The sequence below is a fragment of the Cervus canadensis genome, chromosome 1 (genome assembly GCF_019320065.1).
Source record: "Cervus canadensis isolate Bull #8, Minnesota chromosome 1, ASM1932006v1, whole genome shotgun sequence".
Lineage (NCBI taxonomy): Eukaryota > Metazoa > Chordata > Mammalia > Artiodactyla > Cervidae > Cervus > Cervus canadensis.
This window is the reverse complement of record NC_057386.1, coordinates 86762169-86789043: the sequence shown is the minus strand read 5'-3', so window position 1 is coordinate 86789043 and position 26875 is coordinate 86762169. Positions and strand designations below refer to the sequence as shown.

General features: G+C 38.9%; 1 protein-coding gene across 3 annotated transcripts in view; it reads right to left on the bottom strand.

Annotated features, from left to right (window-relative positions):
* The window catches only part of SCLT1 (sodium channel and clathrin linker 1), a 223806-nt gene that overhangs the window by 5282 nt on the left and 191649 nt on the right, over window positions 1-26875 (bottom strand). For all 3 annotated transcript variants that reach the window (XM_043486393.1, XM_043486394.1, XM_043486392.1), the window contains one exon: window positions 2278-2356. In XM_043486393.1, coding sequence (XP_043342328.1) covers window positions 2278-2356 — 79 coding nt within the window. The remainder of the gene's footprint in view (window positions 1-2277; window positions 2357-26875) is intronic.

Genomic DNA, 26875 nt, shown 5'->3' with positions numbered 1-26875 from the left:
AGGAGACTCAGGTTTGATCCCTGGGTCAGGAAGATCCCTTGGAGAAGGGAATGGCAACCCACTCCAGTATTTAGCCTAGAGAATCCCATGGACAGAGGAGCCTGGTGGGCTACAGTCGATGGGGTCACAAAGAGTCAGACACGACTGAGCAACTAACACTTGCACTATTCAGACTTATCTTAAATGATTTATGTGCTGAAAGTATTATTTAAAAAAGAGAAGGTGGGGCTTCCCTGGTGGCTCAGTGGTAAAGAAACTGCCTGCAATGCAGGAGACGTGGGTTTAATCCCTGGGTCCGGAAGATTCTCTGGAGAAGAAAATACCAACCCACTCCAGTATTCTTGTCTAGAACATCCCATGGACAGAGGAGCCTGGAGGGTCAGGCACAATTTAGTGACTAATACAACAACAAACAACAGTAATAAAAGAAGAAGAAATCTTTTCCAAGTTTCTCAATACATCTGCATACATCAGAGGGTATCAGAGTCAATGGAGTTATTAAGGCACCAGGAGGGGTTGCGTTATATTTAAAGAAACACCCTGAAGCCCTTATCCCCTCGGCTATGGATGTGACCTTACTTGGAGTAGGTTCTTTGTTGATAACTAAGTTAAGATGAGGTCATCAGGGTGGGTTCTGATCCAATATGACCGGCGTCTTCGTAAGAAGGGGAAATTCGGCCATACAGACTGACATGTACAAACGGAAAAACACAGGAAAATACCATCGGCAAGACAAGGAATGCCTAAGGCCACTGGGAGTGAGGAGCGAGGCCTCAACAGACTGTCCCCGGGGAAGTCAGAAGGAACCAGAGCTGCTGTCTTCCTGAGTCTGGACTTCCGGCCTCCAGAACTGTGAGACAGTATCTGCTGACCGAGTCACCCCAGCCTTTCTTCCTCTGTTAGAGCAGCCTCAGGCAACTACACAAGCATCACGACCGTCCATCTGTCACAACACGGTGTCATGCAGACAAGTGCAAGCAATCTATCAATTAAAAAATGTATTAGCCTTCTCCACGCTTACTAGCCTAAAAAAAAAAAAAAGTCTGTGCACACACAGAATTATTACATAGTTTTTTCGAACTAGATAGTTCCTGTGTCCCAACATACAAGTAAGTGATAAGAGTGAATGTCATGCCTAGTAATACAAAATACTGAAATAACAATATCCTGTTAAAATGTGCTTATTCTATTTCTTATTGTGCCCAAAAGCAAAATTAAATTGTATGACGAGAACTCTATTAGCTGCTCCAATTTACCAAGATGTTTAAATATGTAGTCTTAAATTTAAGAGACACATCATTAACATTAGAGACAACCTGAGGAAAAACTGCCATCCTCTATAACAATCATTTTCATAGTTACAATCAGATGATATATAAGGTACATATTTCTGTGCTGCTACCATAATGGTGAAGGCAGAGTCCAGATTAGATAAATCATAATATATGCAACTGTTCTTTTTTTAACTGATCATTTTAGTTGCTTTTGATCTTGCCCCAAAATTAACATTACTGTGTTGAATATTTTCCTTTAAAATTTTTTTCATATTTTAAATTATTTCCTTAGGACAGATTCCTGGAAGGGGGAGCTACATCAAAGAGTATTTTAATGGCTATGGTCTAATTGTTTTCTAAATTTCTCGTGTCAATTTATAATGCTATAACACTGAAGAGCAATGACTTCACTATGGCTCCTATGGAAGGCCATAGGGAGCTAGTCAGCCATACAGCCTATTAATGAAACTCCAAGAAATATGTTAGAAGTTAAAACATCAAATAAAGAAGTAGAGTTCTAGATAGTTCTAATCATAATCCAGAAATTGTTTAACCCGTTTTCTTCCAAGAAAACAATGATAAACCCTTGTTAACTTTAGTTCTAAAGCATTAATGTAAAGGAATGCTTTCATATATTCCAGTAGGCAAAAGTATTTCCTATATGTCTTTTCTGATGGATTAAAACAAAATTAGAGGAATTGGGTTAAAAAAACAGAAAGCTTAGACATGCACAGAAATAAAGAGGATCCTAACACTTCTGAAACAGCACAAGCTATGCTGGTGAAATTGAAATAGGAGCTCTGTCTTTGTCATTTAAATATGATGAATCACTGACTTCCAAAGCTTTTATTCACATTATATTATGTGTGGACTTTTAGTGTTATGTATGATTTCTGCAAGAAATACTCACATCCGCATGGTCATTTCCAAGTAGAGAATTAATTTGGACTTGGCTCAGGTAAGATTCTATAACATGCACTTCCCAGGAGAGTCATTATCTTACCTCAACTACCTTTTCATTTGCCATTTCCAGCTGAGAAAGCAGCTCTTGGGTATGAAGTTTCTGTCGACTCAGCTCACTCCTATTAATCAAGAGAGAGGAAAAAGAAAAGAAGAAAAAACCATTAATATAACTGTTCAAAAACCTAATGAAATAGAATATTTACTAGTGAGGTACATGTTCATGTTCTGAACAAAAAATATTTTGTGTGCAAAATAAAAGTTGCACTAATAGGCTATATCTGGAATGACTCATTTCTTTGTGAAATACACAGATATTCCGGAGAGTGGTAGCACAACAGCAAGAATACACTTAACACCACTGAACTGTGCACTTAGAACAGGTGAGACGGCAAATTTTACAATTTAAATAAAGGTTAAAATTGTCCATTTTAAATTAGGTATATTTTACCACAATAAAAAAACCAAACCTCCCCTCACATATTTCAAAAGTGCCAAAGTATCCTTAATATCACTATCTTGAGATATTACCTGGCATTAAAATAAAAGTTTATTCATATTAAACATACAGTATTTGTTGTTTTTAATGTTCATATATAGCACTTGTTAGAGAGGCTCAATTCTTGGAAATTTAAGGTAATGTTAATCACTCCAAACACCATTTCAGTGTAGTATGTTCAGTAGTAAAATATAAGTTTTGGTTGTTATTTGCTTTATCTTATGCATTCATATCCTTTATGCTTTATTAGATAGAATTATGCACATAAGTGTCATCTTTTTTGGTTGCTGTTCAACATATAAGCATTGTATTGCCTTTAGCCAAAGATAATCTCAAGAGTCCCAGGTTAGAAGCAGATACAATTGAGACTTTAAAATAACTTTTACGAGATCAAATTAATCTCTGAGTATTAAAATAGTTCATCCAGGACTGGTTTTTATCCTCTGACCTTACTTCTGCTTCTAAAGTAAATCAGTAGATTAACACTTCCAGTTATCAGCTTTGATTTTTTTTTCAAAGTGAGCCTAAAAACCTAGTATGTCCTGCAAGTGTCCTATATTTGAATGGATAGTTGTTAAAATCAGCAAGCTATTTGTTATAAATACATAGAACAAAAAATGTCCACAAATCAATTTCACAAGTATCTACTGAACACTCTTTATGGCCAAGTGCAAGCATGTGGTAGTAAACACATGGATGGTGCCATAACAGAACTTACAGACGAATGGGAAATGGCTTATTCCTACTCAGCGGCTTCATCAGTACAGGTCAGGTCACCAACAACAAGGAGCCTGAGTACTGGTGACTGAGAGCATGACAGACAAACTCAGGTGTGTCACCTTAGCTAATTTTTGTGGTAACAATACCAGGTGGTGCTAGTGGTAAAGAATCCACCCGCCAAGGCAGGAGACAGAGGAGACGCTGGTTTGATCCCTGGCTCAGGAAGATCCCCTGAAAGAGGAAAGGGCAGCCTGCTCCAGGACTCTTGCCTGGGAATTTCCACAGACAGAGGAGCCTGGCGGGCTACAGTCCACGGGGTCACAAAGAGTCGGATACGACTGAGCATGCATGCACGCATGTGACAATAAGGTAGGATAAACTGTTGTGCTTAAAAGTATCTTGTGTAGCTTAAGGGCTTCCCAGGTGGCACTAGTAGTGAAGAACTCACCTGCCAATGCAGGTTAGATGTAAGAGGCATGGGTTAAATTACTATTACTCCTCACCATAACAAAGAAAAGGAAAATGACTAATGTGGCCAGCCTTCTGGGCTGAATGTAGTTAAAAGGTATGCACATTAGTGCTAATGAGAAATAACCTCTGAGTCCTATGGAGAGGAAGACGATACAATGGCCAGGGATCATACTTATAAAGTTGGCCAACACTCAGTTTATACAATACCTTTTCGGACAACACCTATGGCATAATTTGATACCTATGCTATTTGCTTACCTGTGACAATGTATTTGAATAATACAAATCATTTCTAATAATTACTATTAGATAGTAATAATTTCCCATGAAATTTAGGATCCCAATGATACAAATTATTAACTTTTTAAAAAATGCATTTATTTTTAATCAGAGGATAACTGCTTTACAATGTTGGGTTAGTTTCTGCCATATAACAACATGAATCAGCCATGGATACACATATATTCCCTCCATCTTGAACAAATCACTAACTTTAAGTTACTTTTCATCTGTGTAAATATCTATTCTATTGTGTATCAAGCAGTCACCTCCACTGGACAGTAAGCAACACTGCTCTCCACCAAGAAAGTGGAGATGATGGTAATGGCAGTAATAATAGCAAACACTCCCCTAGTGCCTACCCTGTGTGGTGGTGCTAGTGGTAAAAAAACCCACCTGCCAATGCAGGAGATATAATAGACATGGGTTTGATCCCTGGGTTGTGAAGATCCCCTGTAGGAGGGCATGACAACGCACTCCAGTATTCTTGCCTGGAGAATCCAATGGATTGAGGAGCCTGGCAGGCTACAGTCCATGGGTCACAGAGTCAGACATGACTGAGTGACTTAGCACAGCACTACTCTAAACCAAAAACATCAGTTTCCATTCCAGTCCCAAAGAAAGGCAATGCCAAAGGAGCTCAAACCACCACACAATTGCACTCATCTCACACGCTAGTAAAGTAATGCTGAAAATTCTCCAAGCCAGGCTTCAACAATACGTGAACTTTGAACCTCCAAATGTTTAAGCTGGATTTAGAAAAGGCAGAGGAACCAGAGATCAAATTGCCAACATCTGCTGGATCATTGAAAAAGCAAGAGAGTTCCAGGCAAAACATCTATTTCTGCTTTATTGACTATGCCAAAGCCTTTGACTGTGTGGATCACAATAAACTGTGGAAAATTCTGAAAGAGATGCGAATACCAGACCACCTGACCTGCCTCTTGAGAAATCTGTATGCAGGTCAGGAAGCAACAGTTAGAACCGGACATGGATCAACAACTGGTTCCAAATTGGGAAAGGACTATGTCAAGGCTGTATATTGTCACTCTGCTTATTTAACTTACATGCAGAGTACATCATGAGAAACGCAGTGCTGGATGAAGCACAAGCTGGAATCAAGATTGCCGGGAGAAATATCAATAACCTCAGATATGCAGGTGACACCACCCTTATGGCAGAAAGTGAAGAAGAACTAAAGAGTCTCTTGATGAAAGTGAAAGAGGAGAGTAAAAAAGTTGGCTTAAAGCTCAACATTCAGAAAATGAAGATCATGGCATCTGGTCCCATCACTTCATGGCAAACAGATGGGGAAACAGTGGAAACAGTGGCAGACTATTTTTCTGGGCTCGAAAATCACTGAAGATAGTGACTGTAGCCACGAAAGTAAAAGACGTTTACTCCTTGGAAGAAAAGTTATGACCAACCTAGACAGCATATTAAAAAGCAGAGACGTTACTTTGCCAACAAAGGTCCATCTAGTCAAGGCTATGGTTCTTCCAGTAGTCATGTATGGATGTGAGAGTTGGATTATACAGAAAGCTGAGTTCTGAAGAATTGATGCTTTTGAACTGTGGTGTTGGAGAAGACTCTTGAGAGTCCCTTGGACTGCAAGGAGATCCAACCAGTCCATCCTAAAGGAAATCGGTCCTGAATATTCATTGGAAGGACTGATGTTGAAGCTGAAACTCCAATACTTTGGTCACCTGATGCAAAGAACTGACTTATTTTAAAAGACCCTGATGCTGGGAAAGATTGAAGGCGGGAGGAGAAGGGGACAACAGAGGATGAGATGGTTGGATGGCATCACTGACTCAATGGACATGAGTTTTGTAAACTCCAGGAGTTGGTGAGGGACAGGGAGGCCTGGCGTGCTGCAGCCCATGGGGTCGCAAAGAGTCGGACACGACTGAGTGACTGAACTGAACTCTAAGTGCTTTATATAAACTTCTTTAGCTTTCATAATAACCCTGTGAGATCCCCATTTTTACACACAAGACAATTTAGAAGCAGAGGCATTTATAAATCAAGTTAAGTAACTTGCCTGGAGTCACAGAGCTAGTCAGCTGAGAGTCAGGATCGGAAAACCAGGCCCTTTGGTTCCAGTCTGTGCTCTTAGCCTCTCCCCTGTACTGTGCACCACGGCAGGCCACGGCTGAATGTTGGTTAGATGGGTAAGTAAAAGAGAATGTTTGTGTGTGTACTGGGTATTTTAAGGAGTATAGATACTTCTCTGGAAACCTGACAAATTATATTTTTACTTCTGATTTCTTCCCAAAGCTTCAGTCCTATACTCAAATTTAACATGACTAACATCAAACTTTTTGCACTATGCTGCCAATCTACGTTCTTTCTCTCTCACTGCTGAGACACAACCTACTTCTCATCTTCCTACTCAGTCTTTACACTGACTACATCACTGCCTGGGTTAAAACCTGTAAAGCTGATACTACTTCTTGCTTTCTCTTGAATGCAACATCTAGTTCGCCCCCAGCAGATTCTCCTGTGCAGTATTTCTTGCATCTATTGTTCATTTCTATTCAGTGTGACCATCACAATTATCTTATAACTTAATTTTTAGATTTACTGCAGCTGCCAACCGCTTGGGCTTCTCAGTATCAGGTGAAAAACTGTATGCAAGGCATCCATCAGTGCATACAGAGGTGCTCAATTAACAGTGTACTTTTCCCTAATGCACCCACCACTGGGTATTTCTCCTTCTAAAGCATGACTTTAATAATTGGCTTCCTCGAGCAGTAACTTTCAGTGGTTCTCTGCTACTGGACAAAACAGTGCAAATTCCTGAAACGGGCATTCAGATTCTTCCAGAACTTTGTGGAATTTATCTTTCCAATCTTCTCTTCAATAGGAACCTTCCACTTCAATCAGTTCTCACTGTCTCGCCAACAAAACACATATGTGCCATCTCTAAGCTCATGTTCATGTCATTTTCTGTATCCTCTTTTGCAGATTTCCCATGAAAATCCTGCCTACTCTTTAAGATTCCACCCTTGCCCCACTTCTTTCCATGTATCCTTCCTGGTTCACTTTAATCCAGATGGTTCTCTTCTCACGTCAGTGTGTTAATACTTATTTTATGTAGAAGACATTTAGCAATTGTGTATTGTAATTCTAATGGGTGGTTTATATATGTGTATATATGCATACAAGTATACACACACACGTGCCCCCAATAATAATGGAAATTTTAAAAAGGGGATCGTTTTTAGTTTCTACCGTATGTGCCAAAGGACTTTACACATAGGAATTTAATAAATATTTGCAGATTTATGGCTAAATTTTCATAGGGAATTTAGCAGTTAGAAAATATATTTTAGATAAAGATTTAAAAAAATGTACTTATAGTCTGCTACTTTCTCCAAAGGATTTGAAGAACCCAAGAAAAGGTAATTTTTTAGTTAAGCACTTCCTTTAAGTTTCACTCCTGAATGAAAGTTTAGAAGGCATTAAAGGTTGGGGAGAAAAGTGATTTCACCAGCTCTGCCCCTTGAGACCTTCCTAGAGCCTGCCTGTCAGTACATTGCAACTCCTTATTTCTCTGTCAGGATATTTCACTGCAGGGATAAAGGAAAGACCCAGGAGGATGATCTGACTCTCTATTATCTATGAGAAAATGTCTCTTCATTAGGGAACATAATTGAGAATTCCCTACATCATTAGTGATTTAGGATACACATAAAATAAAGCTTTCCAGAAAGTTTCACGGTGGTATTACACTTCAAACACTTGCCAAGTAAAGCTATATAATCTCTTCACTGGAAATCTTTAAAAACAGAAATGTCCATCTCTATCGGGGATGATTTAAGCGCAGCCGGTCAGGAGGTACGGAGATAGATGGCATTTCCAGTTTCTGTGTGACATCATGGCAGCGAAAGAGCACTTTATCCTAGCCACAGAATTTAAATGAAACTGTACCCAAGTTCTCTCTAGTTTCTGGCACAGTATATAACATGTTACAAGGTTTAAGGTAAAATTATCTCCTACCGATTTCTTCTAACTACAGAAGAAATAGGCATTCTTTATAACCCCAATGGGAACTGCTTAGTCCACTGGTGTCCTGAATAATTTTCAGCTCACATTCATGTGCATGTGAGAGAAAATCCTAGTTATGCCTACAAAACATAACTGAAAAACTAGTTGTAAAAGGTAACTGAATTACTACCTTCTGTGCAGATAAAATTTCACAAAATGATTTATAAACAAAGAAATGAATGCTGCATCTACTAAGAAAATATTAGAATCAACACTGGGAAGTCATCCAGTTCTTCAACTGGAGACAGAAGTGGGTGAAGAGTGAGCACCCGAGGCCAGGGCCCTTCCTCTGGCCCACGGCGAGGCTTTGGGGAGGTTCACAAACACCCTGAACTATACCCCAGATCTTCACATTTATCCCGTCTGGGAAGAAGATCCAGAGTCTTCCTCCGATTTTTAAGAGGTCTGAGGGCTAAGGAAGGATAAGGATTTTGGCTGAGCTTTTTGCCTGGAATATACAAAATTCTAAAAGAATTTTTTTCCTTTTAAATTATGAGCACAGTGATTGGAGTGTTTTAATGTTGAATGACTTTCTTACACAAGCCACATCCATAATGATATCATCTAATTATTTCTACTTTTGGTTTCATTATGGTGGTACAAGAATTTAAAGGCACTTGGCAAACAATCCAAATACAGAATTATTCTAGATTTTTACAGTATTCACCCTATTTTATAGTTGCTTATCTAGACTTAATTCAACAGCATATTCTCCAAAGTATACAATTCCATTTAAAAAGAAACAATAACTTTTCCTTTCTACTCACATATCACTGGTTTAATTAATTATGTATTTCTGAAACTGGCATAACCTGGTTTGGGAACAATCACACTGATACCAACAGTGTCAGACAACACTAGAGTATCTAAGTTGATTAGACAAGAGCATGCAGAAGGCCTTGGGCATTGGTCAGCACGCTTTATACAGAAACTTCACTGGTTGATGATGCCCACGATTAAGTGGACATCAGCCAGGAGGGTTTTCCACTGCACCTTTTTATAACCTTGGGCTTCCTTTGTGGCTCAGTTGGTAAAGAATCCGCCTGCAATGCGGGAGACCTGGGTTTGATCCCTGGGTTGGGAAGATCCCATGGAGAAGGGAAAGGCTACCCACTCCAGTATTCTGACCTGGAGAATTCAATGCACCGTATAGTCCATGGGGTTGGACATGACTGAGTGACTTTCACTTCTATTATAACTTCAATGCTGCAAAGTAGTAGTTATTCTCATCTTATAGATAAAGAAATTAAGACTCAGAAAAGTTAATGTTCCTAAGGTCAGGCAGTGACTGACAGAAAAAATGAGTTTCATACTCAATCTTTTTATCAAAATGTTCTCTCAACTAAATCACATTGCCTCTTACCTTAAGCCCAATCATTTACAAGAGGTATTATTGAAGTATGTCTGTGGCATAACATAATATCAAGATCTATAGGCGAAGTGAAAAAAATTTAATCCCAAGTATGCAGCAAAATGGTAACTGCAAAAACTGTGACCTCAAAAGACCTGAATATGAAAACAGGTTTCAAATCTCATTTAGTTAACTAAAAACACCACAGGTTTGCAGGCCAGCTTTAGCAATATCAGGGCACTGTTGGTCAAAGTCCAGGTTCCTTCTTTCCCAATCTGCACTTAGATCCTCCTAAGTGATCTCATTTAGGCCATGACCCTGTCCAATATGCTACTGGAGAGGAGTGGAGAAACAGCACTAGAAGGAAAGAAGAGGCAGGGCCAAAGCAGAAATGACTCCCAGTTGTGGATATGTCTGGTGGTGAAAATAAAGTCCTATGCTATGAAGAACAATATTGCATAGGAACCTGGACTGTTAGGTCCATGAATTAAGGTAAACTGTAAGTGGTCAAATAAGAGATGGCAAGAGTGAACATCCACATTTTAGGAATCAGTGAACTAAAATGGACTGGAATGGGTGAATTTACCTCAGATGACCATTATATCTACTACTCTGGGCAAGAATCCCTGATAAGAAATGCAGAAGCCCTCACGGTCAACAAAAGAGTCCAAAATACAGTACTTGGGTGCAATCTCCAAAACTACACAATGATCTTGGTTTGTTTCCAAGGCAAACCATTCAATATCATAGTAATTCAAGTCTATGCCCCAATCACTGATGCTGAAGAAGCTGAAGTTGAATGGTTCTATGAAAACCTACAAGACTTTCTAGAACTAACACCAAAAAAAGATGTCCTTTTCATTAGAGGGGACTAGAATGCAAAAGTAGGAAGTCAAGAGATACCTGGAGTAACAGGCAAGTTTGGCCTTGGGATACAAAATGAAGCAAGGCAAAGGCTAACAGAGTTTTGCCAAGAGAACACACCGGTCATAGCAAACACCCTCTTCCAACAACACAAGAGACGACTCTACACGTGGACATCACCAGATGGTCAGTACTGAAATCAGACTGATTATATTCTTTGCAGCTGAACCAGGAGAAGCTCTGTAGAGTCAGTAAAAACAAGACCAGGAGCTGACCGTGGCTCATATTAGGAGCTTCTTCTTGCAAAACTCAGACTTAAATTGAAGAAAATAGTGAAAAACACTAGGCCATGAAGGCATGACCTAAATCGACTCCCTTATTTATACAGTGGAAGTGAGAAATAGATTCAGGGGATCAGATCTGGTAAAGAGAGTGCCTGAGAGAACTATGGATGGAGCTTTGTAACCAAAACCATCCCCAAGAAAAAGAAATGCTAAAAGGTGAGATGGTTGTCTGAGGTGGCCTTACAAATGGCTGAGAAAAGAGAAGTGAAAGGCCAAGGAGAAAAGGGAAGATAAACTCCATCTGAATGCACAGTTTCAAAAACACCTACTTCTGCTTCAGTGACTATGCTAAAGCCTTTGACTGTGTGGATCACAACAAACTGGAAAATTCTGAAAGAGATGGGAATATCAGACCACCTTACCTGCCTCCTGAGAAACCTGTTTGCAGGTCAAAAAGCAACAGTGAGAAATGAACATGGAAAAATGGATTGGTTCAAAATTGGGAAAGGAATACGTCAAGACTGTATATTGTCACCTTGCTTATTTAACTTACTTGCAGAGTACATCATGTGAAATGCTGGGCTGGATGAAGCTCAAGCTAGAATCAAGATTGCTGGGAGAAATATTAATAACCTCAGATATGCAGATACCACCACCCTTATGGGAGGAAGTGAAGAGGAACTAAGGAGCCTCTTGATGAAGGTGAAAGAGGAGAGTGAAAGAGCTGGCTTAAAACTCAACACTGAAAAAACCAAGATCATGGCATTTGGTCCCATCACTTCACGGCAAACAAATGGGGAAAAAATGGAAACAGTGAGAGACTTTATTTCCTTGGGCTCCAAAATCACTGTGGATGGTGACTGCAGCCATGAAATTAAAAGATGCTTGCTCCTTGGAAGAAAAGTCATGACCAATCTAGACAGCATGTTAAAAAGCAGAGACATTACTTTGCCGACAAAAGTCTGTATAGTCAAAGCTATGGTCTTTCCGGTAGTCATGCACATGTGTCCGAATTGGAATATATAGAACGGCTGAGTGCTGAAGAATTGATGCTTTCAAACTGTGGTGTTGGAGAAGACGCTTGAGAATCCCTTGGACAGCAAGGAGATCTAATCAGTCAATCCTAAAGGAAATTAACCCTGACATTTTGGAAGGACTGATGCTGAAGCTCTAATACTTTGGCTGGTTCATTGGAATCCCTGATGCTGGGAAAGACTGAAGGCAGGAGGAGAAGTGGACAACAGAGGATGAGATGGTTGGATGGCATCATTGACTCAATGGACATGAGTTTGGCAAGCTCCGGGAGTTGGTGATGGACAGGGAGGCCTGGTGTGCTGCATTCCATGTGGTCGCTAAGAGCTGGACACAACTGAGCAACTGAACAACAACATGAGCCTAGAGGAATACGAATCAGCACCTCAAAGCAACCTGTCCAAAATGGCAACCACTTCTTATCTGTACCTTCCCAAGCTTCCTCCCTGCCTCGAAGGACATCATCACTGTCTACCCAGATGCTCAGGTTAAAGCTTCAGCATCATCTTTGATTCCTTCCATTTTCTCATCCCCTATGTTTGACTTATTGTAAGGTTTACCCTGCAAAAGTGAAAGTTGCTCAGTCGTGTCCAACTCTTTGCAACCCCATGGACTATACAGTGCATGGAATTCTCCAGGCCAGAATACTGGAGTCTGTAGTCTTTCCCTTCTCCAGAGGATTTTCCCAACCCAAGGATCAAACCCAGGTCTCCTGCATTGCAGGCGGATTCTTTACCAGCTGAGCCAGAAGGTTAACCTTATGCCTCCTTAAAATATTTCATAACTGCCCATTTCTCTCCATCTCCACCCACCATGCTCTGTACTAAGCCACTGTCATCTATTGCCTAGAATACTGTCACAATCTAATATCTGGTTTCCCTGACTCTCTTTGCCCCTTCTGTAGTTTATTTTCCACGTAATAGCTAGACAGGCCTTTTCAAGACCTAGAAATGACTAAAATTCTCCAATGATTTCCTACTGCTGCACTTTGGACTTTAACTTAAAATAGTCCTACTTAAATATCTTGCTTAAACTGAGTAAAAGCAGCTGACTTATAGCCTGCAAGATTTGTAAGGTCTGATCCTTGGCTAGTTCCTCACCTTGACAGCATTCTCTCTCCTCACTCACTGTATTTAACACGGGGCTGTTCCCTAACACTGAACCTTTGTACTTACTATTCTCCTAATTACCATCTGCCTGGACTATTTCCCTGGCTTTTTCATATAGTTGATTTCTTTCTCTCATTTGAGCCTCAGCTTAAATATCACCTTTTTTGACTACTTTTTAAGAAACAGTCCAGCCCTTGCAGCTTCCAACCTGAGTTATCATCTATCACACTGCATTTATTTTTTTCATGCAATTTAAAATACAAAGAATCATTTTGTTTACTTGTTAGTTTACCTTCTTATTTCTTTCCCTATCCTGGAATGAAAGCTTTAAAAGAGAAACTACATCCACAAAGCTTAGAACAGTGCCTGGCACACAGAAGGTGATTTTTAGCCCAGGTAAATTTTAGTTAATTCCACAGAATCAGTTAATTAGTCCATTCAATCAGAACATTTCTAATATCCTACATCTCACTTTTTCAAAGTTTTCGCCACTTACTCTCATATCACAACTAATTACATAATTCGGTGATTACATTTAAAGTAGCCATCAAGTGGTGTGATAAACTGAGGAGACTACTGCTACAAAAGCCAATGTGCTACTGAGCTTGATTTATAGAAATCATCCACAGAAAGCTTATTTTATTTGAAGAATGAACTCAGAGTTTCAAAGAACTGTGTGACTTTTCCTCACAACATATAATTTTAAATGCTGATCTTAGGATAAGATCGACAGAACTATAAAGTCTACTAATACTGACGTGAGTGTCTTTGCTAGGTGCTATGGAGACGAGGAAGAACAAGATCCAGTTCCCGCCACAGTGAAGCTTAGGAACAACCAAAAACTCTGAGAAGCTATGAGGTTTATGCTATAGGTAGTAAATGCTATAAAAAGTTCACAGTGCTATGGGAACACATATGGAGGATTAGGGGATTAGAGCTGTCTCTCAGAGGAAGTAGGTTTTTAAGCTGATATATGAAAGATAAATAGAAGTTAGATGGACAAAAGCGGGGTAACGAAGAGTGTTACAATCAAATCCATGTGTGAAGGCCAGGAAATAAGAAGGGATAATAAATTTAGAAACCTGAAAGGAAGCTCAGTGTGAATGGAACAGACTGTTACTAGGATATGGGGGTAGGGGTGAGAGAGCAAGAAGCCGGGAGCAGAGAAATACAGCTTGGATTTTATATGTATAAGGTAATATAAGGAAATACAAGGGTGTTACATGTCTTGATGGGAAGTGGAGACTTAAATATCAGTCCACTGGGGAGGCACTGAAGTATTTTAAGGAGAGAAGTGACACAAAAAAATCAGAGAATCTTGCTGATTACAGCAGGAAAAATAGTAAGTAAACATGACTGTAGTGAATTAGGGGCTTTTAGTAGTAATCTAGGTGAGCAATCTTGATAGCCTAAACTGTTGGAGGGAAATGGACGGATTCAAGAGTTACTTAGGAGGCAGCATGAACAACACTTGATAATTAGGGGTGTGAGGAAAAGAAGGGGTTGACACCCAGAGTTCTGCTGAGCAAGTGGGTAGACAGTACCACACATGGAAAAATATGGGATGAAATAAAATACGGGACTTGGGCTAGGTGTGAAATTAGTTCACAAGGACTGAAAATACTGAGTTTGAGGTACCTACTGAAATGTTCAGTAGACAGCTGGAAATACAGATTATTTCGAAAAGGTCAACACTAGAAGCTGTTCTGGAGAAGGAAATGGCAACCCACTCCAGTATTCTTGCCTGGAGAATCCCAGGGACAGAGAAGCCTGGTGGGCTGCCGTCTATGGGGTCACACAGAGTCGGACACGACTGAAGCGACTTGGCGGCAGCAGCAGAAGCTGTTTTATAACAATAATTAGCCTTTTTCAGTTTGTCTCTGTCATAGAAATAGATATCTGAACTCATGCTGAAAGAGAACATTTCTACTCTGAATATACTTCAGTTCTCAACATCACTGGTATATACACAACTGAAGAGGTATGGCTGTGAGGTGAAGGGCAAAGCTCTTCCCACAACGCACTAGTCTCTTTGAAAATATCACAGATACTTTAAATAAGAGAAGAGAAGTCGTGGTTCCTGAAGGCATGGGATGAGAGTTTGAATGTGGGCCAGCATCTCAGGCATCATAATTAATTACTACAATTACTCAGATCATTTTGTTATTATTGAGACAGTTTAAGTTTTAAGGATGGGTCATGTGTATTTTGGTTGATACACCGTAAGGGAAAATTTCTTCAACGCATGACATCCTTTAGTGATGACTAAAGATTAAATTGCACAAGGCTCCATTCTATACTATATGAGAGAATTGAAAACAAAAGGTGTACTATTCGTTTCAGGGAAATGATGGATCTGCCAGCTGCAGCAAAGGCTTTCTCTGAAACTCTCTTATGACAAATTAACATAGCATGTGCCAGATGTTTTTTTTTCTGTTGAATTATACTATAATATGCTTCAGTTACTTTTAGTAATTATGCATTTTGTAATCTGCCAGTACCTGCAGCTGCCTCTCATTCTGCTAATTAAAATTAAAAAAAAAATTTTTTTTTTTTTAGAAAAGCAGTTATGGCAGCCAAACATTACACATATATAGCCAAGAATAATGTGTTAGAGACTGAAGAGAATTCCTTAGTCTCAAATGCTGTGTAATTCATATAAATATACATGAACTGTCCAGTCACTGGACAAGAGAAGAAAATATTACACATTGTATATTATTCATTCATCTATTCAATACAATTTCATTGAACAACTACATGCTGGGCAAGATGTTAGCTCATGGTTTGTAGAAGAGGTGAATATAAATGATAGTTATGCTACAATTCACTAAGTGTCATAAAGAAGAATGAGCAGAGTGGTATGGGAATCAGGAAAAAAAAAAGATTCACTCTGTCAGAGGGATAAAGAATGCCTTACAGAAAAAAGTGATATCTGAATTGGGTCTGGAAGGAAGAAAATTTATTTATTTACATGTATGTATTATATTTATTTATTCAATATTTTCTACTTTCCCATCAATACTCTTAATAGCTTCAAAAAAGATGGGGGGGGGAAACCTTGGGTTTTGCTGTTATCCTTAGTACTTTAAGAAAAGTGCCACTCAATAAATACATAATGGATAAATGAAGCGAAGATAAGGCTTGGTAATAGGGCTGCCCTTACCAATGTTTGGCTTTTGGGGGCAGTTGTTCAGTGTGGCTGGAACATGCCCTTCACAAGGTAGGGACAGGCAGACCACTGACAATAAGGTGGAGGAAAGATTGCCAAAAAACCCCAAACCAAACCAAACATTCAGGCAACAATAAAACAGAAATATTTAAGTAAACAGGGCCAGGACTCTATTTGCTTTTTAGGAAAATACTTCTGAGAGCAGTATGCAAGATGGAATAGAGTGGAGGAAAAAAAAATGATGGCGGAAACCAGGGTGATCCAGGCTACTTTACCAGCCATGGTTAAAGATATGAAAAGGCCTGGCTGGTGGCAGGAACAAAATATGTTACTGCATGTTGACACATATGCAAGCATTTCTTCCGGACAGATTCTGGGACCCGGTGTTGCAAATGAATATGCATGGTTGAAATTTTTTTAGCTACTGCTACATTACCTTATACAAAGCATTTGCAAGTTTATAATTCCACCAGTACCGTATACCCCATTTCCGTTCTCTCCTGTGTTTGCAGATGCTGCATGTTAAGCATCTTTTATATTTTTGCCAATTTGCTGGGCAAAATTGTTTACATTTGCATTTCTTCATACAATACAATATTTCTTCAGTGTATAGTGTGGCTGAGTTGGTTTAAAGGAACTCTGTACGTCTGCCTTTGTGAGCTGCATGCTCACGCACTGTGTCCATCCATTAGGCTGTTACTCTTTTTCTTAAGTACTGAACTCTACGGATTCTGCATGTCGATCTTTATTTTTTTTGTCATTTGTATTTGCTTTTCTATCTTTGTTTAGCATTTCTTCACAGAGAATTTTAATTTCTACTGTGAAACAAATTAATCAATTTTTGCACTGTGGGTTTTTGTTTTGATTAGAAACACTCATTCAAAGATAACAAAAATAATATAATTTCTTCTAATACTTTCCTTGTTTTGAATTTAGCTTTTTAATCCATCTGGAATTGACTTCGTATACTGAATAAAGAATATACTAACCTAGAGGGGTGGGATGGAAGGGATGGGAGAGAGGTTCAAGAGGGAAGGGATATACGTATACATATAGGTGATTTACGCTGCTATACAGAAGAAAGTAATACATTGTGAAGCAATTATACTCCAATTAAAAAAGACAAATTAAAAAAAGAGGGAGAGCACATAGCTACAAGAATAAACTCAGGACTATAAACCAGAAAAAAAGGAATATACTAAATGATTTAAAATTTTCCCAACATCATCTTTTCATTTGAAGTGCTGTATTATCATGAACAAAATTTGTTCATGTTCCGTCCAAATTATCTATTCCTGTGCCAGTACCACCATATAGCTTTATATATTTTGCTTCTTGTAGGGAAAATCTTTTTTCCCCATAAGAAATTTAAAAATTTAATCTATAAAATAACAACAATCTCTCATTCAAGTAAGATTAGTACAGATACATTACAGTTATATATCTTCTATGTTAATATGTAAACTTTAAATGGTTTTTAAATGGATCTCCTTGGAAGCTCAAAATTCTCTGTGTTGCATATATTTCAAGATAAAAGAGTAACTTTTATCAAGAGGAAGTAATTATAGATGAATTAGTACAATTTTACAAATTCAAACAAACTTCAAACTGAAAGAAGATACCACAGAGGAGCTCAAATTTTTAAAGAGCTTCTTATATTAAGCTTTTTGATATTAAGATAAAAAACTTCCTTCTGCGGGAAAATTATTTAATTATTTTGCATTGCATTTAATTATGGCTATACTTGCTTATGGGGAGATCTTAAGAAATCACAGGTGTCTGGTAATAGTATTTAATTGTCAGTTGTCAGAAGAAGCCAAGGTTTCCAAAGGCAGCAAAACTAGGGCAGAGGGGACTCTAGTATCCTAACTGTTTTGAGGCTGTCCTGGTATTTAGTGTCTGATTTTGGTCTCTAATAGTCTCCTAACTGTAGTAAATAGGTGGAGACACAGTAAGGAAGATAACAGTCAGTTCATAAGAATTCAATTGTTATGAGGTAGAGAGAGGGCAGAGAAAAACAGCCAAGTGTTTCCAAGACTTGGCGAGGGCAGACCAACACTAAGTTTTAAAGGGAAAATTTTCAGAAGGAGAGCTTTGATGCTCAATATGGCACAATGAAGGCACACTAGGAAGCAGGGTGCTCGGATCGAACATGAGAAAGCTCATTTTCGACAGCTGTTAATAAATACTTTTCACCTGAATGGTAGGATGCACCAGTTGATGGCATATACAGAAAAATCCTTATGGGGAGAGTCAAACGCATAAAATGAGCCATTTGAATTTTTTAATGTATTGCTCTGTGTCTATTTTGTAACTTATTATTAATAAAAGACCTAACTGGTTCAAGACTTGGGATTGTATTGTTGAATCATGCTAAAAACAAAACCATTTCTAAGGACAGCAAATGAACCCTTCCCCAGAGATACAGAATCACCACTGAGCAGTCAGCCTGTGCACGACGGGTACAACACGGCATACATCTAACTGTCAATGCCCAACATGGATGCTACTGCGAATATGTCCAGCACAGGCCATATTTATAACATATTTTTTCACTGGAATAAGCATACATTTTAATATTCAACTTCAAAAAAATATAAATTTATTATAGCTGCCATGTAATTCTGTATTATGACCTAAGGTGAGATTTGTCAGGGAAAATACTTCAGTGGCTACTTTTATATAGCAAAAACAACTTTAACTTGGGGATTTCCCTAGTGGTCCAGTGGCTCAGACTCCCTGCTCCCAATGCATGGGGCTTGGGTTTGACCCTTGGTCAGGGATCAGATCTCACATGCCACAACCAAGACCCAGCACAGTCAAATAAATTAAAAAAAAAAAAAAAAGAACTTCAGCTTGATTTCATATATATTCCTCAGCATTATGTCTCCAAAGAGGAAGGAGATACAATTCATATATATAAATCTTGTATAAAATTTAATGCATTCTAGAACTAGTAATTTTTTTATCATTAAAAATGAAATAAGTATGTGTTTATTTCACATACATAAATCTCATGCATTATATAGCATGATTTACTTTGAATTTCAGCTAAACTATTTCAAATCCTAAAAGATGATGCTGTTAAAGTACTGTACTCAATATGCTAGCATATTTGGAAAACTGAGCAGTGGCCACAAGACTGGAAAAGGTCAGGTTTTCATTCTAATTCCAAAGAAGAGCAACGCCAAAGGATGTTCAAACTACCACACAATTGTGCTCATTTCACATGCAAGCAAGGTAATGCTGAAAATCCTTCAAACTAGGCTTCAATAGTATGTGAACTGAGAACGTCTAGATGTACAAGCTCAATTCAGGAAAGGCAGAGGAACCAGAGATCAAATTACCAGCATCCACTGGATAATAGAAAAAGCAAGGGAATTCCAGAAAAACATCTGCTTCATTGACTACGCTAAAGCCTTTGACTGTGTGGATCACAACAAATGGTGCTTAGAGATGGGAATATCAGATCATATTACCTGCCTTCTGAGAAACTGGTATTCAGGTCAAGAAGCATTAGTTAGAAAAAGACATGGAACAATGAACTGGTTCAAAACTGGGAATGGAGTATGCCAAGGCTGTGTACTGTTCACTGCTTGTTTAACTTACGAGCAGAGTACCTCACGTGAAATGCCAGACTGGATGAAGCTGAAGCTGGAATCAAGATTGCTGGGAGAAATGTAAATAATCTCAGATATGCAGATGACAGCACCCTAATGAAGAAAAGTGAAGAGGAACTAAAAAACCTTTAGAAGAGGGTGAAAGAGGAGAGTGAAAAGTTGGCTTAAAACTCAACATTCAAAAAACCAAGATCATGGCATCTGGTCCCATCACTTCATGGCAAATAGATGGGGAAACAATGGAGACAGTGAGAGACTTAATTTTCTTGGGTTCCAAAATCACCATGGATGGTGACTGCAGCCATGAAATTAAAAGACATGTGCTCCCTCGAAGAAAAGCTATGACAAACCTAAACAGTGTATTAAAAATCAGAGACATAATTTTGCCAACAAAGGTCCATATTGTCAAGGCTATGGTTTTTCCAGTAGTCATGTGTGGATGTGACAGTTGGACTATAAAGAAGGCTGAGTGCCGAAGAATTGATGCTTTGGAGTTGGAGAAGATTCTTGAGAGTCCCTTGGACTGCAAGGAGATCAAACCAGTCAATCCTAAAGGAAATCAACCCTGAATATTCATTGGAAGGACTGATCCTGAAGCTGAAGCTCTAATCCTTTGCCCACCTGATGTGAAGAGCTGACTCATTCACTGGAAAAGACCCTGATGCTGGGAACGATTGAGGGCAGAAGAAGGGGGTCACGGAGGATGAGATGGTTGGATGGCATCAATTACTCAATGGACATGAGTGTGGGCAAACTCCAGTAGATAATGAAGGACAGGGAAGCCTGGTATGCTGCTGGGGTCCATGGGGTCACAGAGTCAAGACACAATTTAGGGACTGAAGAACAACAACTTTGAATACAACAATCTCTTAGCATTTATAAAGGCTGTTCTCTAAGCCCAGTATTTGCTGGCTGCTTCCTAAACTTTTACTGTACACACCAGGCATTAATTTAATTCCTTTTATCTGGGTTTGTAGTAAGTGTAAAGGGTTGGGGTTGCGTGGGATTCAAATTCAGGTCTGCCTGACTCCTGAGTCAGTGCTCTTTATAATACTGTGCTACTTTATGTGTTAAAAATATTAAATTGTTTTTCACTATTATTAAATATATTTTTTTCATGAAAGGAAATAATCTTAATGTGGAATTTTGTGAAAATATTTTCTGTTTTGAGAGTCAACATTTTAGTTTTGACCTGTCACAGCATGCTAACATAATCCTAGTGAGATAGTAGAGACATGCCAAAAGACATTCTTAGTATATTGGAATGTATCTCCATTTTCAACCCTGTGACTTAAACAACCAACATAAGCATATTAAGCAAACATTAACTATATCCTATGAAAACCAGATTTTCCCATGCAAAACCCTAAATATAAACAGTGAAGCCTTGTTAAAAAATATTTTCTCACATTTTAATAATTTTATAAAAATTATATAATCAAGAAATATTTAACTTAAGCATAATTACTCTTTTTAAAAAGATGTCTAAAATGTATGACTAAATCTAAATAATCAAAGCATGTGAAAAATGACCTACTTATTTTTGATAATGACTTTACTTTCAAGTAACCTTCCTCAATCTACCAAAAATGTCACATGACATGGGGCCTTTCAAAGTTAATAAAAACAGTGCTCTGATTCGTGGAACAAAGATCACAGCAGACTGCCACAAAAGGAGAGGCTGGGAAAATCTGGATCTTTTTTCTCATCTTTAATAAGAGCATTCAACAAAGGATTCTTTCCTTATATATTTACATGAATTTATTAAAAATTATGTTACACTGAAGTAGATAGCAGAAGGAAAAGCAGTGACAATGATATCCATTTAAATTTGAAAGGAAAAGATCACAAGAATTGAAAAGGATATTGAAAATGTCTCAAGGACAGTCAAGGACTAGCAATCTGGGGACATTAGTGTTGGTCGCTCAGTCCTGTCTGACTCTTTGGGACCCCATGGACTGTAGCCCGCCAGGCTCCTCTGTCCATGAAATTTTCCCAACAAGAATACTGGAGTGGGTTGCCATTTCCTCCTTCAGGGGATCGACTTGGGTCTCCCACATTGCAGTTGGATTCTTTACGAGCTGAGCCACAGGGAAGCCTTTGGGGACATTAAGTAACTAAAAAACACCCCCCTTCCCCACCAAAAGAATCTGAGTATAGAACATGTCAAACTCGAATAATACATATGTTTGCATGATGCTTTACAGCTTACAAGATTTGCTTTGTACTTCATAAATAACCTTAGCAAACTAGTTTTTATTCTTACAGATAATAAAATTGAGAATTGAGAAAATTGGTTTCTAGAAAATCACATATTTGTGGTACAGACCTTGGACTTGAACCTACTGTTTTAGCTTTTTCTAGGCCCAACTAACTCCTACACTAAGATCTTCAGTCACTCACTCATGTTTAGGGGAAAATTTTTAGGTCTTTAAAACTGATATTTCAGTAGCTCCTTATTTAAGGCCATTGCTAAATATATGGTTCTAAGCTTATGTTTGTCAGTGTTTAAAAGTCAAATTAAGAGTTATACACAAACGATGGAGACTATTTTGGGACAACATACACATAGAATTTTTTAGGATTCTATGCAAACTGGAAATAAAATGAACATAATAATGTCTTTAGTTATGTGCTAAATGAATGATTTGAAAAGTTCACATTAATTCTGAAACTACTTAATAAGATTTGAGAACAGTGCAAATTCATAGCAATGGCATAAAAATTTAGTTTGATACAAATTTAAATTCACTGAAATGGTAAAAGAAGGAAAGTAGATCTCTACTAAAAGTAGAGATCAAATTACTAAAAATGAAGTAGCAGAGCAAACGTCTGTTGTATAGCTCTTTATGATCTGACTCTCCAATTAGAATATAGTGTCTCTGATGGAATGGTGATGTTTGCTCACTTTCATACTGATGGTAAGAAACTATTTTTAAAAATACCGCATGATATTAGAAAAACAATAAACTTACTAATGTTTGGTATCAAGTAATGGTGTTATTAATTTTGAAGGAAATATTCTATTTCCATTTTTTCCTTTTATCTAAGGGGTAAAAAAAAGTCACTAAATTACTGGAAATTTGGTAGTTTTAACTTGTTTAGGATTTGGAAGGCTGTTTACCAACACTTGGTATTTTAAGGCTGGACACAAAAGGTGGTAAGTTTTGAAACTGAAAAAAGTCCTTGTTATACCCACTGGCTTCAAGAGTATACTTTAAGTCAAGATATTAACTGAGTGACCGGGCTGGGCAAGACCTTATTACCTAGTGTGATCTGCTGAGCACATCTGATATGGGACCCCAGGACCGTGGAGTCTATATAAGTCTACACACTAAGATTTAAGTAGGAACGTTCTTAGAAGGTTGGTTGCTTTGTTTTAAATTGCTTATTCTGTGGGTTATTTCTACACATTGCTCTCTTAGACAGATAACCACTTCATATTGCTATGTTAGGCATTGTATTTTTGGGAAAAATGTTTTCAGTTGAGAATCTGATGAGATAGGATAGCAAAGTGGAGATGGAATCTATGAGACAAATGAAGAGCCTGGCCTCCTACTTAAGCAGGGACAGCTTATCTATTGTTACCATAAGATATGTGGGGAAAGATGCATTCAGGAAGCTGAGTGCTGTGATGGGAACTGTGGAAGTTCTCTTCTGATTGCCTCTCTTTGCTCTGTGAAGTAGGGACTGAAGTTATCACATGGAGTGGTAACAGGGGAGGAGATGAGAGTGGTTTGAGGAAAGATAAGAGGGTAGCAGAGGTGATGGAATTCCAGTTGAGCTATTTCAAATCCTAAAAGATGATGCTGTTTCAGTGCTGCACTCATTATGCCAGCAAATTTGGAAAACTCAGCAGTGGCCACAGGACTGGAAAAGGTTAATTTTCATTTCAATCCCAAGAAAGGCAATGCCAAAAAATGTTCAAATTACTGTACAATTCCACTCATTTCACATGCTAGGAAGACTATGCTCAAAAGTCTTTAAGCTAGGCTTCAACAGCAGATGAACAAGAACTTCCAGATGTACAGCTAGGTTTAGAAAAGGCAGAGGAAGCAGAGGTCAAATTGCCAACATTTGCTGGATTACAGAAAAAGCAAAAGAATTTGAGAAAAACTTCTACTTCTGCTTCATTGACTACGCTAAAGTCTTTGACTGTGTGGATCACAACAAACTGGAAAATTCTTAAAGAGATGGAAATATCAGACATTACCTGCCTCCTGAGAAACCTGTATGCAGGTCAAGAAGCAATACTTAGAACTGGACATGGAACAGTGGACTGGTTCTAAATTGGGAAAGGAGTACGTCACGGCTGTATATTGTCACCCTGCTTATTTAACTTACATGCAGAGTACATCATACCAAATGCTGGGGTAGATGCCTCACAAGCTGGAATCAAGATTGCTGGGAGAAATATCTACAACCTCGGATATGCAAATAATATCACTTTAAAGGCAGAAAGTGAAGAGGACTGAAGAGCCTCTTGATGTAGGTGAAAGAGGACAGTGAAAAAGCTGGCCTAAAACTCAACATTCAAAAAGTAAGATCATGGCATCTAGTCCCATTACTTCAGGGCAAATAGATGGGGAAAAAGTGGAAACAGTGTCAGATTTCATGTTCTTGGGCTCCAAAATCAATGTGGATGGTGAGTGCAGCCACAAAATTAAAAGACATTTGCTGCTTGGAAGAAAAGCTATGACAAACCTAGACAGTTTACTTAAAAAGCAGAGATATCACTTTGCCAACAAAGTTCCATATAGTCAAGGCTACAGTTTTTCCAGTAGTCATGCACGGATGAGAGAGATGGACCATAAAGAAGGCTGAAGAATTGATGCTTTTGAACTGTGGTGCTGGAGAAGACTCTTGAGAGTCCCTTGGACAGCAAGCAGGTCAAACCAGTCAATCCTAAAGGAAATCAGCCCTGAATATTCATCAGAAGGACTGGTGCTAAAGCTGAAGTCACCTGATGTGAAGCTGAAGCTTTGGCCACCTGATGTGAAGAGCCAACTTAATGGAAAAGACCTTGATGCTGGGAAAGACTGAGGGCAAGTGCAGAAGGGGCTGACAGAGGATGGGATGGTTGGATGGTATCACTGACTCAATGGACATGGGTTTGAGAAAACTCAGGGAGACAGTGAAGGACAGCGAAACCTGGAGTGCTGCAGGTCATGGAGTTGCAGAGTCGGACACGATTTAGGGACTGAACAATAACAACAACAAGAGAGCATGAACTAGTCACCAGGGACTATCTAGGCTGATTGCTTGGCAGTTAAGGGCCCCTTTTGTGATCAGGAATATAGAGTAAGAGCATTGGCATGGTTGTGTTTTACTCCGGCCATCTTGAGTTGAATGGGTGAAATTACAGAGAGGGGAAGGAGTTGGATTTAACCAGGGCTTGTTTGGAAGAAGAGAAAGAGGGTCAGGAGAGCTGAGGATGGTTATCCCTACTGGCCCTTTCTAAAACTCCACTCCCCCTCAAAATACATGCATTGCCTATTCCCTTTTCTGCTCTCTTTTGCACTTAAGCATATCTATTACATCATGTATTTAATTTCTCCTGTTTACTGTCTGCCTCCGCTATTGGAATAAAAGCTTCACAGGGGTGAGAGCTTTGTGTTGTGCTCACAGCTATGGCCTTTTAAAAGGCACACCTCTTTGCTGGGTACCAGCTGAGCAGTTAGTACAGTATTTGCCCCTCCCCACTTCCCACCACTGTCCTGCGCTTTAACCAGAAGTGACTGGCTGGTTTATTACCTAATTGCTATTTTTAAAGGTCTGGGTGCTTCGGATATAATTTTGATCTTTAAAACTGACACGAGTAATTTCTTATTAAAAGAAGTGGTCCTTAAGGTGATGGGGATGTCTCTAAAATTTTCTTAAGTAGAAGAGAGTAATAAAAAGTGGAAAGTGATAAGAAATGAGATTAGAATACATGTAAGGACTAGGTCAGAAAATCCCTGTGGCCAACTTCTTCCTAACTGGAAGGTGGGAAGGGATGGAAGAGTGAAATGAATTAACAAGATTTATAATCTAAAAGGTTATCACTGTCATAGCATGGGAAATGGATTAGAGAGAAGAGGAGCTTGGAGTTCCAGAAACCAATTAGAAAGCTGCGGCAATAATCCAGGCAGGAGAGGAGAAAGACCTGAACTAAGGAAGGAGTAGTGAGCAAAGACAAACAGATTTGAAAGCCATTAAGGAGGCAGGATCAGGCTCAAGGACTGACTGGAGGTATAGGAAAGGAGTGGAGAGAGGAGCCAAGGCAGACGGCTCTTCTGAGTCATTCCACGGGCCACATCGAGGTTATCAAGTCCCCAACTCCTGGAAACCATAACGCTACTTCTGAAGTGTCTAAATTTTAGCTAAAAACACCAAAACTCCCACGAAAACAATTTCCAATGTTCAGAAGAATTACAATGGCCTGATGACGGGCAGCAGGACTGATGAGCATTGTTGGCATAGGACTCATTCTAGTAAACCCCTGTAGACTGGTCACATGCAGGGCTACGTACTGGGCTTCCTCCTAAAGCTGACACTGCACCCCAGAATTCAGGCTGGAGCAACTCTTCTTTGGTCCTGTGCTATTGGCTAGCAAAAACGCCCTTAAAAAATCTAATCTCAATAATTCTCAAATAAATCACCTATAAACATTTAAAGAATACTTATCAAGTGTCCAAAACTATACTATGGATTTTGAAAGTGAAAGTGTTAGTCAACCAGTCGTGTCCAACTCTTTGCAACCCCATGGCAGCTTGCCAGGCTGCTTTGTCCATGGAATTCTTCAGGCAAGAATACTGGAGTGGGTAGCCACCCCTTTCTCCAGGGGGATCTATCCGACTCAGGAATTGAACCCAGGTCTCCCATCCTGCAGGCAGATTCTTTACTGTCTGGGCCACCAGGAAAGCCCACTATGGATTTTATATTTACATAAATATTTATACTCATATATGCATATGCATTCACCAAATACTATATGTCAATAACTGCTAGTGGTGCCTGTGGATGTACATGAACAGCTCACAGAGGTCTGTAATAGAGGACCAATGTGCCAGATGTAGAGCAGAAGTTCAAACATGAGTACCAGTGTTACTGGATTAATAAACCTTGCCACACTATTCTGTGTAATATTTTCTCCTCTGGAAGTATGGCCTTGAATTATGAACAGTACTAATTTGTAAAAGTTCACT